General features: G+C 38.5%; 1 protein-coding gene across 5 annotated transcripts in view; it reads left to right on the top strand.

The window, feature by feature from the left end:
* Positions 1–281: 281 nt before the first annotated feature.
* BANK1 (B cell scaffold protein with ankyrin repeats 1) overlaps positions 282–14,947 on the top strand; it is a 128,346-nt gene continuing 113,680 nt past the window's right edge. For 3 of the 5 annotated variants that reach the window (XM_065837029.2, XM_071808236.1, XM_071808237.1), the window contains exon 1: positions 411–546. In XM_065837029.2, coding sequence (XP_065693101.2) covers positions 483–546 — 64 coding nt within the window. In that variant the 5' untranslated portion in view covers positions 411–482. The other 2 variants (XM_071808239.1, XM_071808238.1) reach the window with 2 other exon arrangements.

The following is a 14,947-nucleotide window of genomic DNA, read 5'->3' as shown; positions in this document are numbered from 1 at the left end:
ATTTGTAAACAAGCTCCAGAGCCCCAGCTCCCTCAGCCTTTCCTCACACGGGAGATACTCCACTCCCTTCAGCATCTTCGATGCTATTCTATAGCTTGAAGCACTGTGTAGTAGAACCCTAATAAAATAGCCAAAGTGCGTGGATTGCTTGTTTTTGGTTACCTTCTGTAACGCTGTGGTGTGCTCATGTGATGGTAACACCTGAGGCGAGTAGGATGGGGGTTTACGGTACCGCGGGAGCGGGCGGCGAAACTCCACGGCCGGAAGGAACCGGGAGCGGCCCCACGCTTCCGGACCGGCGGCGACGACTTCACCAGCCGGGACAGCGCTGTCTGTCCCCAGAGAGAGAGCGAGAGAGCGAGGGGACGCGGCGGCGGCGCCATCGTGCGCCAGGCAGGTCTGTGAGGGGCGGCGCGGGTGTGAGGGCGGGCGCGCGCGGCGGCCGTTGGAAGTGGCCGTTGGTGCGAAGAGACGCGGCCGCCATGTCGCAGCCGGAGGGCAAGCGGAGTCCTTGCTTTACCTTGACGGGGGTAACGCCGTGCGCGGGTAGGCGTCGTGGATGAGGAGGGTTTTTTTAGGGCTTTGCTGCCGGAAGGGTTTTTGTGGCGGTTTTTCTGCAGGGCTGCCCGCGGGTACCCGAGGGGCTGTTGGATGGAGGCGCTGCTGTGTGGGGAGGTTCTTGTGGAGAATCGGGATGCGCTGCTTTTGCCTTTGCCTCCCTAGGTTGTCCTCCAAGTGTCATGTTGAAGAGTGGAGAAATCTACATGAGGTATTCTGCGCTTAGTGGGTGCATGCCCTGTTAGCGTTGCTAGTCCAAAAAACTTTTTTTTTCTTCCTTTTGATATTTCAACACATGTTACATGTTTGCATCTTTTCATGACAAATCATGCCAGAGCTTTTATTGAGGCGGCAGCTTTTAGCACCTCAAGACAGCTTTAGATAACTTCTCCTCAGCTGCAAGTGCTTTCAGTTCATCTGTTATTGTCTTGAAGTGCATAATGCAATTTTTATGAAGAGAGGCACCGAAAGGTTAAGAAATTAAGGATAAAAGTTTCATGAGTAATGTTAATTTGGCTTACATGTATATCCACTCTGGGATAGTCTTAATTGGCTAATAACCTGTGTTATTAATTAAAAAGTGATCATCCTTTTTCAGTCTCAGCATTCAGTATGGCATCTAGTCTTATTTTACACTGGACAGTAAAACACTGCTAGACTTTACACAGAAATATTCATTTCCTTATTTATGTTTTCATTGGTGTTCGTCACATTATCTATGTGCCTCAAAACTATTAGTGTATATTTTGTTACTCTACTGGTAGTAATGCAGTGTATTTTCGTGCCCTATATTGTTGGAGAAAATTGATGAGAAGGTAAGATGATTTACGAAGGTCACATGTAAATGAGAGGCAGTCCTGAATCTGGACCAGGAACGCTTCACTCCTGGTCCCTGTGTTCATTCTTCCCAGTTATGTTTCCTTATTCACAAAATACTGTGTATTTACTGCTCTCAGTTTCTTCATGTACATTTACAAGGCTGAGGAACACTTAAGTCAAACCAGTGACTGCAAACCTGGTCGCTCAATAAAGGAGAATTGGAAGATGTGCAGCCAGATGCCAGAGGTTTGACTTGCTTGCAGCAGGTTGCTCAGCTCTATCTTTGCAACTCTTCTATTAGTCAGGACAGTTACTTATTTCCTCATTTTATGAATGAGGAATTGAGAAGGAGATAACTGAAGCCCTGACTCTGCAAAGGTGGCTCAATACTTTGGTTTACTGTTCTGGCTCACCATTTTAGATGACTGCTTCTGATGTCAAAACAGGCTGTTTTCTTTTTCAAAATACCTAAAATTTGATATCACTTTATAACATCAAAGTAACCATATTAGATATTAATTATAAAGTGCAGCATTCTAATGACATTAGCATTGTAAGCCACCTCTACCTACTACTGTCATTATATAGATGGAAACACTAGAGAAGAAAGGCAAAGTGACTTCCCTAGATGTTGTGTAATAAGTTAGTGGTAGATAAAATATCAAAACTCAGGACTGCTTTGTCTTCTACCCAAGGCTCGTTGCAGAATGGATATAGTTATTTTACTAGTATCTAACTTTTGACAGACAGGATTTTCTATCTGGACTGGACTTGCAGTATTGCATACTTCTTGAAAGAAAAAAGTAGCATGCATGGGCATGTTGAATAGCGTTTCAAAATGTGTATGTACTGTCTCAGTTACTGGGCAAGCAGATATTCCTAGGTGTGAACAGTCAGTTGTATTCTGATAATTAGACGTTTGCTTACTGATTGTTGTATCTAAACAACAGTATACAATTGTGCATGACCTGGGGACATTCAGTTTAAAGTTTGGCTTTTGGTGAATAAAGGCAGTCAAATCTTGAGTACCCATGTGAAGTTGCTGGAGTAACTGCTGAGCAAATACCTAAGAGCACCAAAGAAGGATGGTCAGTTTCCCAGTTGCTTGCAGTTAGTTCCACATATATGGTATTGAGAATTGGCAGGGAAACAATTAAGCGTAGGTTCAGCAAGCAGTAATTATGCTGACCTTCTACTCTGTCATCATTTATCGCTGTCATTGTTTCATGTATTTCTCTGCACAAGCCTCATCCACCTGGAACATCCATGAATAGACCTGTCTATTGCAGTTTTACCACAACACCAAACCTTTACTTCCACAGTGAAAATGGATCTGTTTTCTCCTGATGGGACACTGCTTATGAGGTATTGAAGTTGCTTTGGGTGCTCTAATCTGAAAACTGGGATACTTGATGGGAGGGACAGCCTTTTTACTTGTCAGTACTCTGAAGGAAAAGCTGGCCTAGATGAACTTCTTTATGCAAATTCCACTAGATATGCCGCACCTTGTAGAGAAAAAACATCTGTAATGCATAATCCCTGATGACATCTGTCCTCACTTGAAACGGGAGGCACCGACGGATAACTTGTTAATGGCTATGCTGCGTTTGAGTTGTCATACCTCTCTGCAGTCATGAACACAAATACTGTCACTGAGATCTTCCACTATGTGCTCTTTATTTACATGACGTACCTTTCTGTGCCTCCAAATGTTCCTGGGACAGTTTACGTGACAGATGTTCTGTGAGAGAATCTAGACAGTGAATATACACAAATAATACTTGATTTTTGTTTTTCTCAAGAATTAGGGATCACTTGAACTCACTTTTAGGGACAAAATAGGTCTCATACCATGATTTGATTCAAAATCTAAGGGGTCTAGTGGTGGAGTTTTGAAGTAGGTTCAGTGATAACATGATATGAATAATATTACCACTAATAATACATTAGTAATTCGAGTATCAAAGAAGCCTGTACTGCAGAAGCTGCTGTCATCTGTTTACAATCTTATTATTCTGAAAAGAAGTTCCTATTTTTTATTATTAATGCAACATTTTTATATTTCTGCAGTGGGAAACAAAAATATAATACTTAGATATTTTAAAGCTGAAATCTGTCTCCTTAATGGGATCCATTAAGCTTTGAAACTCAGGTACCTTATAATTAACATAAAACTATAATTTGTCTTCAGAAGTGTTGGGTTGCTGATTCAGATTCAGAAGTTGATCCTGAGACAATGCTTTCCTTATGCTAATCCTCTCTGGTCTTCCTTATCTTGCAAGCAGTGATTACTGAGATTTGCATATAAGCAATTGACCACCCACATTTGAAAAATTGTATCATGGTAAAGGTGAAAAAAAGTAATGGCAAAGGTGAAAGAAAGCACAATGATCTCAGTTTCTGAAAAGAGTAACGTTTGTGTCCAGGGACTTGAGAACCGCAATGTCACTGTTTTCTTGTTTGTACATCTCTTGGAGCTGGTCTTTGATCATTTGGTTAGCTTATATACTCCTTTATTAGGTAGATAATAAAGGATGTTTTGACTCCTTTAATAAGCATGAGTGCCAGAATGTGAACAGCAGCAGTAGCTTGTGGTATAATTATATCCTCCTGGGAGGTCCAGTCATTTCTGGCTATCATTGAAAAAATAAAGTTGCACTGACCTTTTGTATAAATTGAGACTATTACAACGTGAGCCATGATAAACAGCTAGGTTTTATTAAATGTAACCAAAAGTAGTAATAGGTTCAGAAGAGTATTTTATGTATCTAGGAAATTTGAAACTGTTGTGAAGATAAGAAGAGAGCCATGAATACCAAGATTTAAAGTTTAAACTGGGATCTATTTTATGTGATAATATTGATTATTTAGCTTTCATTGTCTCCCTGCATAGTAAGAAAGCAAGATTTGTATTAAGCCACAGAATTTAATTTATGCTGTCATGGGCCTGACAGTTAAAGCATACTGGTCTCAAGCAGTCCCATCATTACTTTGTTTTTCAATCTTTCTATGAATCTTTGTGCAATTAAATAAGTTAAGGCTTACACATGTTTGACACTGAGACGGTTCAACCAGAGGTATAGCGGAGTTTGGAAAGCAACCTCTTACTTTCTGATCACATGCTTAGCAACTGTAAGTCACTTGAAACTTTATACAGGTACTTATAAATAGCTACAGTTTGTGGCTGTGGTTCACTGCTTATAAGCTTAGGGGTGAGGAGCAGTCGTTTTTAGTGTAGGACCATTTGTCAACTCATTACTCTTCATTATTGTAAAATATTAAACACTGTTAAAGACAAACTTAGTACAATTCAGTTTAGCAGTATCTGGAAATTACTTTTATGATAAATGAGAATTAACATATCTATAGGAAATACAGTTACTGCCTGAATATAGCCTACTTGGAATATCAGCATTCAGTGATCCTCAGTTACTACATTTATCAGAGAACAGTGCTTTACTAGTATACTGCCTAAGCACTGATTCGGAGCATTCAAACCTTGAAGTACACAGTAATGTATGCTGCGATTAGAAAAGGAAAGGAAACTTCCTTCTTCCTTTTTGGTCTTGAAGTTAATGTACTTCAAAAATGTAAGTGAATGACAGATGTTAAAAAAGATGCCAAGACTCTTCAAAAGCATGTAGTGCCAAGGAGTTCCCGTTGTTTCTAAGAAATGAGCTTTTGTGGAAATTTGGGACAGACAGTTCACGGATAGATGTTCGGAAATGTCCACATGTTTTTTAAGAGACTGTTTGTTTACCTTTGTTGAAATACTTGGAATTTCTTTTCAAAATACTTAGGAATTGTTGTAAAAACATAAAGCCAATACCCCAGCTAGTGTGTGTCAGAATAGCCCTACTTAGCCAAGGACGCCTTGTTGCTGAGCACTATTGGAATTTTGCCAGTGTTTCAAACTTTTTGAGGTTTTCATACTTGCATTCTGCTTTTGTAACACCATAATCTTATCATCAAAACTTCCAAATCTGTTTCTCCCCGTATCAATTCTCTTTGCTGTTCAAGATTAACCATTTTAGAGGAGGCCAAATATAATTTGGCCTTGAATGCACGAAACAGAGTCTGTAATGATTGAATTGAAGAAAAGATACTTTCTGAGAAAGTTTAAGGCAGATCCTACATTTATAAGTTTGGAAACAGAAGATTTTTCTCCTTACAGGATACATTCAGGACAATTTCATGTTAATTTTTCTTGACAGTTTTCTACAAGAGTTTTAGAACAGCTCTGTTTCATTGCTGAACTTGCAGCCTGTATTTCAACACTGAAGTTTATAGAATTCATTAGTATGGCAATCCATATTCCTGTATTTTAGCTTGCAAGTAGGTAGTGTATACTATAAATTTTGTACTCCCACATGCTGTTAAGTCTATGCTGTTTATTATGGATAACATAGAGTAATCATTGTTATTCATTTTGTATACAACCTCTTATTTAAAACATACCTTAAATTATATAATAAAAAGACAACCATCTTTTGAAGCTGTGACGGCTCATCCATTGGATTTAGTGTGTTTTGGAGACTTCTTTTAAAAGCTAGTCCTTTTTATCAGAAATCAAGGGTTGAACATTGACCATATTCGAATATTATAAAAGTCAGTTATACTATTTTGTTTATTGCACCACAGTTGCATCACAGATGAACACTCTGAAATTTAAATTGCCAAACTGTACATAACTCACCAGAAGACAGTTTGTTTTGTTTAGTACACTGAAAAGAGCAAAGGTTTCACACTTACTTAGGAAAAAAAAAAAAGCTTGCCTGAGACAATCCAGTACTTGATAAATGGCAGTGAAGGATTTAAGTCCTTATTGAAGCAGTAGGAGTCTTGAGAGGAGTGTTTCCAAACATTAATTCCTTTCTTTTTATGGGTTTTGTTTCTTACTGGAAGATCAGATTAATGAGAAGTTTCACAAGAGATTTAAGCAACTGTCATTTTTTGAAAATGACCCTTGATTATACTGTTTTCTTCCTAGATTTTTCCATTCTTAGTATATTGTTAAAGTCTTTTCACTGAATTTTAATGTCATAATAAGCACTTAGTTCAGTAAGTGTTTCATTTTGTTGTAGTCCTAACTAGCCAATGCAGGTACCTATGAGTACATTAAGTACCACAGGACCGTGTGGCCTTGCAGTCTGTACCAGCTATGAATTCAGCGGAAGTGGCTATGCTCAAAAGCATCACTTGAGGAACCTGCTTTAGTACAAGTGTGCAAGAGCAAGTTGGAGCTTAGCTACATGCTCATGGTACTGCGGTTTAGTGTGTTTCCCGAATGCTGTAAGGCTGTGTCCACACTGGGAAGTAGCGCTCCCTGCAGAAGGGGATTTGTAGAGGCCAGCAGTAGGTGCTAACGACCTGATAGCCATGCAGGGCACATTGAAGGGAGCTTATTTTGAACTTCTTCTAGCCTGATCCTATGGCATTAGCAGGTGGCATACAATAGGTGTGATTCTGAAGCACATGTTCTGCTTTACTTTTTTCTGAAAGGTATGCAATTTATGTGTTCCACGGCTAGTCAGTAATGTGAAGCACAGCTTGGTGAGGACAATCAGATGGTTTATTTTAAATGTATACTCATGTTCTTAACTGAATATTAGTGTTTACTCACTCTAAGCCATAGCTGTTGCTCCAAGTGGCAATCTTCCCCTCCCATTAATTCCAGAGGCTTGGATTTATCCGAGGCCTCATTTTCCCTTTTGTCAACAGAAGCTTTTAGGCAACTTCAAGGCAAAACAGGCTGGGGAGTTGATCGAAGTGAATAAAAAAATAAATGGTCAGCAGGGGCATAATCAACTGTATAGTAGAGATGTGTAGGACCGCCCCTTCATGTAGCAGTGAGATTTTTTTGTGTGTGTATTTAAGATGTTTATGCAGTTATAGCAATAATCTGCAGTAAACAGAAGGTGGAGCATGGGTGGTATAAACTTTGGAAGAAGAAATACAAGACTGCATGTTGTGTTTCATACATACAGCAAACATGAAGTCAGTTATTGCTGAGCAGTTGGCATCCTGAGGAGTCTTAGATTAGATGCTAATAAAATGTATGTGCAAACAAGACAGTACTAGACCTATGACAGCATCAACCTGTTTTCTTTTAAGACTCTTCTTTTTTTGGATATTCAAGAGCAAAATAAAAATTTAGTTATATAGATTCAGTCAAACAATGAGGGGCTTGATAATGTAAACTACAGGATGCTTCATAATTCCTTGGTCCTGTCTTGTCCCGCTCAAGTTTCTGAGATTTACTATATTTGAACTGCACAGATTCTCTGACTGTAGTGAGATACGGTTTAATTTGGTGTAGGAAATGGCTCAAGAAGGATGTGTTTTCACTTTATTCTTTTCTAACTAGAAATGGAAGGCAATGGGCTTGAAAAGCTAGTAGTACTGGTGAGATACATTTCTTCCAGTTTACATAATTACATAGACATAGTTTTCCTGTTTTTATCCAACAGTGAGAACATATGGCAATGACAGTAAAGTATGGTAGGCAGGTATATAGGGCGTGGTAAGTGTGTTTGCAAGAACCTGAACATACAAAACTTCCAATTGGTTCATTTCCAGCAAGCAACGGATTTGGTCAAAGGCAGCAGATATTAAACCTTTCTATGAGGGCTGTCCGCTAGAGGAGGACCCCAAATTGATACCTAGATAACTCTCCAATTTAGTCCTATTGTAAGGCTGGTAATAATTTGAGAATTTTGCAGGGAGGGAAAGATAATTGCATGTGTTTAAGTTATACTGAAGAGATACACTTGCTGGAAGAATGTCTTTTGAATTTCATGTAAGCTTTAACAGTCTTTGGACGTTGCAGTTGATTTTGCAATCCTGTGGGCGAGTTAAGCAAGGGCAGACTCGCACTTGCGAATAACTTGATTTCTTTCTGTCTGATGGGCAGAAGTGAAAGTAGGTTGTTATATAGCTAGTGTCTAGAATCTTTGTCTTAAGGCAGGAGAGAGGAAGCTGAGGTGGGCTTAATATAGAGAAGTCACCTGTCTACTGAGGTTTTTGCTGAATGTTTTACTTAGCTTGGTTTCTAACTCACTGTTAGCTCTGTCATTGCTCATTTTATGAAACTACACATTTATGTAATGATTTTTCTACTTCATTTACTTCCTTCTGCGTGCATCATTAACATGAATGCTGTTGAAAAGGTTAACACAAAAATATAAAGTGTCCAACAATGATTAGAGGTTTGTCTTGTTTTTTTGTTGTTGTTGTTGTTATTGTCTGTTTTTTTTTTGAGACCGTCACTTATTTGTCAGAAAGGGACAAAAGAAATGAGCTGAAACAAGAGGATACTTTCTTCTAGAGCCTTGTAGCTTAGACGTGTTACATATCAAATAGAAACTGCTTCTTATACTTCCTTTAATGTCTGGATGAATGCTCAGGTAAATAAGATGCGTAAAAAAATATTTTAAAACAGTCTGTAAAAGCAGAATTAAAACCATTTGATTTATGGGCTATCAGGAGTCCTCCCTGGATACTCTGCTGACTTGTGGCAAAGGAAACGTAGTTGTTTAGAAACCTAAAGAAGTATGGGTAAGACACTGGAGCAGGTTGGCCAGAGAAGCTGGGGATGCCCCATCATTAGAAGTGCTCCAAGTCAGGTTGGATAAGACTTTGAGCAACCTGCTCTAGTGAAACATGTCCCTGCCTGTGGCAGAGGGTTGGACTAGGTAGTCTTTAAAGGTCCCTACCAACACAAACTATTCTGTGATTCTATGACTGCTCTAAGGCAGTTTTACCTGACAGATTTCTTGTGTCAGTGATAATCTGTAATTTAGGAACTGTTGGGATGCTGTCCATGGTTAATTCGATTTATTTGACCATGTTGCAAATGCAGGAAACACAGAAATCTCTCTGAGCAGAAATTGCAGTAAGTGGTGATAGTTACTGAAAAACATTGTCGTATAATGATGATTGATGATGTGTCTGCTAAGTCCCTGGTGTATAAATTACACTACCTAATGTGTAAGATATCTTCCTTGCGTTTGATAGAGCAGTGCTGTTGTGTGACCTCCCTGGATCACAGCAGTTAGAACCACAGCAACTTGCCCGAAAAGTTGTTGTTTGCAAGATCAGTGCTTTCTGTTTGGTTGTATACACACAATTTTCTGAGGTATATTCTTTTGTGATAGAAGCAAATGTGCTGGATTTCATTAAACTGTTTCCCCTAGAACTAATAAATATCTGCAGAGCATGTTTTCTATGTTTCTTATTTCAATGGAATTAGAGATGAGAATTCGTGAGAAACTGATGTAAAAATGAATGAAAGGTGGCAGAGAAAATAGCAACAGAAAGTGGAAGAAAAAGCAAACAAGTTGAATATAAACAAGCAGTTCGAATGTGAACATAAATCAAAAAATCCATGGGATAAATCAGGATGGGCATATCTAGAGAGATCCTGATATGAGAAACACTGGCAATGAAAAACAAACAAAAAAACAACAAAACCCCCACTTTGGTCTACCATACAAGCGAGATTTTGAAACTGGAATTTTTAAAAGTGTTTCATGTTTATAGAACTGTAGTTATAGTATAAGGGAAAGCTTCAGGTGGTTGTTGCTTCTAGTAGAAATAGCATCAATTAATACAAACTTGATACAGCTTGTTCAGGTTTTTGTGTGACCTTAAAGACTTGTTCCACAGCAGTCATAAAAAAACTAATGGATTACTTCAGCTCTTTATGCTGTCAGTATGGTATATTTTTCTCTTCATGATTTATTCTTGTCTAAAGCATTTCTGAATTACCTGACTATATTCTGCTAAAATTTACCAAAGGTGCGATTTGCTCTCAAGGAAGTGAGTGTGATGACACAAAATTTTGCCTCGTTGCAGTGATGATAAAGGAGGAGGTGTACCTTGAAATAGAGAATTGAGTTCTGACCTTTATACCCCCTGTTTGTGTTTAGTCATGCTCATTAGAAATGAGAGCACCTGTCCATCAGCTGTGGATGGACAAGGCCTCCACAGGGGAAGATACTGTGATGATCATTACATTTCTGTATGTGTTCACAGGACAGATCAGAGAGGCCTGAACCGGGGAATAAGGCCATATCATTCTGCAGGAGAAACAGCTTTTTGGGCATAATGTTGGCTTTGTCAGGTTTGGTAGTCAGGTATCTTTCTAGTCTACCTGGGTCAGGTCCATGCTGAGGAAAGGTACCCCACAAACTCATTTGGCTCTGTCTTCCTGTTGGCACTGTAGAGAAGGTCAATGGGATTTCTTAACAGAGAAAGCCTAGAAGATTAAGCCTAAACTCATCCCATTTGGAGGAAAATCATTCCTCTCCATAGAACTTAATTTTGCCCCCTCCAGGCCTCACTGAGCTTAGTGGAAATAATGATGAGGACAGGAGGCTTGATTTTATACAGATAGAGCAAGTACTTGTTTTCACACACAATGTAGCAATTAGTGACAGAAGGTACATAAACAATGAAAATGTTCTTATTACGTGCTAGTTAAATAGGCATTTGAGAACAGTAGTGCAGCAGCTCTGCTGGCTGATACAGTGATAGCAGGAATGTCCCATGCTTTAGGATAATTGCTTTAATTGAAACAGGTGTGCCACAGTGCTGCAGCAATTTAGCTACTTTGTGATCTCACTCTGAAGTTTACAAGCAGGCTTTTATAATTTTCATTTCCATTAGTGGAACATCTCTGAGAAGCAACATATCTGACTTGAAAACATTTTCCATTATCTGCAAGTAGTTCTAAAGTGCTTTCTGCTGTCCTTCCCATTTTGCTTGCTTCAGGGGATTTGCCTTGCAGAATTCCAGCAACCAAGATCTAGAGATGCATTTTGAGATACATTTACTGGATGTATAACAGGTACACTGACTGGGAAAATCGATGCCTTGTGGATGTGTGGGGGGCAGTTTATTATGCTAAGGCCACTGACTAGTGTTGAATTAAATGTTCTCATTCTGTTTCCAAATGTTAAATTGCAGGGTTTTTTTGAAGTGCTGGTGAAACTTTTTCCATAGTTCCTTATTATATAATTTTAAGTGATCAGGGCAAGCAATATGAAGAGATGAATGACTGAATCTTTGTGAAAAGGTTACAAAGGGGCCAAGAGATTAAAGGTCTTTCGTTTCTGGAATCTCATTTGAACTAGTATGTGTGCTTGCCATTCTCATCCTACATACAGCCCAAATGGAAATGAATCTTTTTGATATTAGAAGAAAGGTTTTGCAAATCTCCAAGTGAAGATGGGAGTGTAGGTCTTTCACATTGCCTTATGTTTCTCATTCTCCATTTTTTATCATTGCATCGTGACCCTTGACTATACTGGTAGTTTTATCTTACAAGGTAAGAAGAATATGGGGGAAAGGGGAAGTAGAGATGTCTTAGAAGGAAAACAGACATTTTTCAAACTGTAGGGGTTTTGAAAACCATGGACTTAAGACTTTAGGTCAGGGGTATCAAGCTCATTTTCACCAGGGGCCACATCAGCCTCACAGTTGACTTTAAAGGCCTGAATGTAATTTTAGGTCTGTATAAATGTTTAGTTCTCATAAGATTCAGCAGGTCTTTTTAGAGAATACTTCAGATGGCATGTTTCCTGAGATGTTCTTTTTCGGGCAACTACATGCCAGTAACTAGAGAATAGTTCTGCTTGTCAGAAGAACCCTTTCAGGTTATGGATGACTGCATGAATTCTCTTACTATCTCTCATTGCTGAACTAATAATACATTTTATTTCTAACTTTGAGTCAGTTTTCAAGTAGGAGTAGTTGAAGCATGGCTTAATTTTGTCAGGATATGATAGTTTCTATTACATTAACTTTCAAGGGAGCAAAATTCATCTCAATGTGGATTATATTCCAAGTGCAGTAACTTCAAATAAATATGCAGTGGGAGATGAAAATAATGAAAGGGAAAAAACTCTAGTTGGTAAGTTAAGCATTGTTACTGTGTATTCAGTACTGGGTAGTGTTGCATTAAAGTTAAACTTCAGATTTTGTTGTTTGAAGTTAAAGAGATTCTGTTTTGAAAGCAGCTATTTGGGTGAGCTTTAAGTAATCTGCATGCAAGCATCTGCATCTTAGTAAAATTTCTGTAGACAAAAGCATTGTGTAACAGGAAAAATGCTAAGGCACATGGAGTAGATTTTAGAAAGGGGACTTCATAACTATTCCTGGGGTAAACTGTGACTCTCCATTTGAAGTCAGGTAAGCATTTAAAAATAGTGATATTTCACCTTTTAATACAATTTTGGGCAAGTAATATGTAGGTCTTGTGTTCCTGCTTAATATCAAAGTTACCTCTCAGTCTAGAAGACAGATAAATCAATGGCAGGATAAAAAATCAAGCATATAATTCAAAACAAAACCCACATTTGGTTTCCCACAGGTGGCTTGATAGCACTAGTTGCTTTCTTCAAACCAATAAACAAACATTGCACCAAACTGCAGCATGAAATACCTTGCTCTGACAAGTCTCTCCTCAACAGCATGACTCTTCCCTCTGAATATAGATAGAAAAGAGAAATCAAATATGGCAGCCATATTAAATTAAAGTTTTATGAGATGTATGTTGCAGAGCCTTTCTTCGATCAACTGTGGTGGTAGATGTATTTCACTCCCTTATACAAATAAAGCTTTCTTTCTCATATATAAAAATAAACATAGTTAGAAAGAAATGCAGTCAAGCCTTCAGGAAACATCTTAAAACTCCTTTTGCATTCATGCTTATCTAAGGCCAAAGCTGCGAACTGAGGTGCAGATAAACAGTAAAGAAATAGAATTACTTCATCTTCTTCTGTCATTTAGATGCAGCTTCCTCACTTCTATCTTTAGAATTTCTTGAGTAATCAAGCCTTCTACTGTCCATTTGCACAGGGCTAAACTTTATACGTTATGCATGTTTTTATTATCATTATTATGTAATGTCAGTTCTGTAAGAATATTTCTACTGAAGAGCTTACTCCTCCTTGCCCAGCACACAGAGAGCTCTTCAACTGTACCTGAATGGTTGGGTCTAGCAGTCCTTTCCTGCTCTGGGATACAGAAACGCCTTTGGGGAGCTTCCAGCCTGCACAGGAAGGAGGTGCAGTTCTGCACCATTCGTGCCCAGTGCTCTCCTTCTACTTGGAGAGGAAACTTAGACTCTTGGTCAAGTGGGTGCTGTGGAAGACACCAGCAGATCCGTCTTCTGCACAATCAGGACACCAAGATTCTGTGAAGCTGAGGTCTGGGTTGGGGGTGAATTGCCTTTTCGGTTTAACATGCTTTTTTTAATCCCTTCCTGCAATTCCACTTAGCTATGTCCTTACCCAAATCCATCATAATAGAAAGAAACACAGCTGAGCATGAATTTAAAATGAGACCTTCCTGTGCATATCTGAGGTGATCTCAAATGAGATTTTATTCTTCCCATACACTGTATCAATAGAGAGTTCACGAAAGTGCAGGAGGAATGGTAGTAGTTCTACAGGACCTCTCTGATAGTGGGGAGAGTAATAATCCCAGTTTACAAACTGTAATGAAGGCAAGGCTAAGAGTCGCTTCATGAGAGTCTGAAGACCTTAGGGGGACAGACTTCTGAGGGCAGATACTTCTTTGAGCTTGCAGAAGTAGATAAAACTATATTCTGTGACTGGAAGTTGAAACTAAGCAAATTCAAACAGTGCGAAGAATGAATTTTTAAATCTTCTTCATAGACTAAGCATTTTCTTCAAATCCATATTTTTAAGGACCACTACAGTGCTTTTAGTAAATAGGGACTGAAAATAAAAGGTGCTTGGTGATTCTGTTTCTTGTGATAGGAAATGGTGTGGTCAGTCTGAAAAAGCTTCTGGCCTTACAGCTTTGTTAAATATAATATCTTCTTTTGAAACTGTGCAGCAAGTGCTTTTTTTCTACTTTTTATTTATGCAAGTTATGGAAAATTCTATGAGATTGTGAAAACAAAAAACATTGCAGCAAGTAGGTTTCTTGTGTTAGTGTCACATATATAACTTTGCTCTGAGTTAAACTGGAAATATGCTACTGTTTATTTTTACAATTAAACCAGCATTTCAGCAGAAACTAGCATTTTTTAGAATGCTTTTACCATGGAAAATGTAGCGGTCACCTTTCCAAACATATTTTGAAAAATATTACCCTGCTCTAATGTATTAGTTAGCGTCATTCATCTTGAAATACCATCACCCACTACCATATTGAACTTGGTCCTGTATGACTTCATATGACAGAAAATTTTTTTAAAGTATGAGGATTCATATTTGTTTGAAAGATGGCAGCTATCCCCCAAGCAGCTTATAGGCATATAATGAACTCAAGAGACAAAGCTATTGTGTCCCTAGTCTACAAGTTTCAGCCAGCCTCAGCAGGATAAATATTTCCTGAGTAAAGAATGAATGAAAAAAATATAGAAATAAGTTATTCTAAAAAGAAGGAGACTTCAGTAATTAAAACACTAATCCTGGACTGGAGATGTAGGTTCAGTTTCTTCTTTTGTACAAGAACTTACATGGAATCCTTGACAAGTTTGTTCTCTTCAGCTACATCTGTGCTATGCTTTCAATGGTGCATTCCACTTTCCAGA

This window comes from Patagioenas fasciata, chromosome 4, assembly GCF_037038585.1.
Source record: "Patagioenas fasciata isolate bPatFas1 chromosome 4, bPatFas1.hap1, whole genome shotgun sequence".
Classification (NCBI taxonomy): domain Eukaryota; kingdom Metazoa; phylum Chordata; class Aves; order Columbiformes; family Columbidae; genus Patagioenas; species Patagioenas fasciata.
This window is presented reverse-complemented; position numbering and strand designations above follow the sequence as displayed.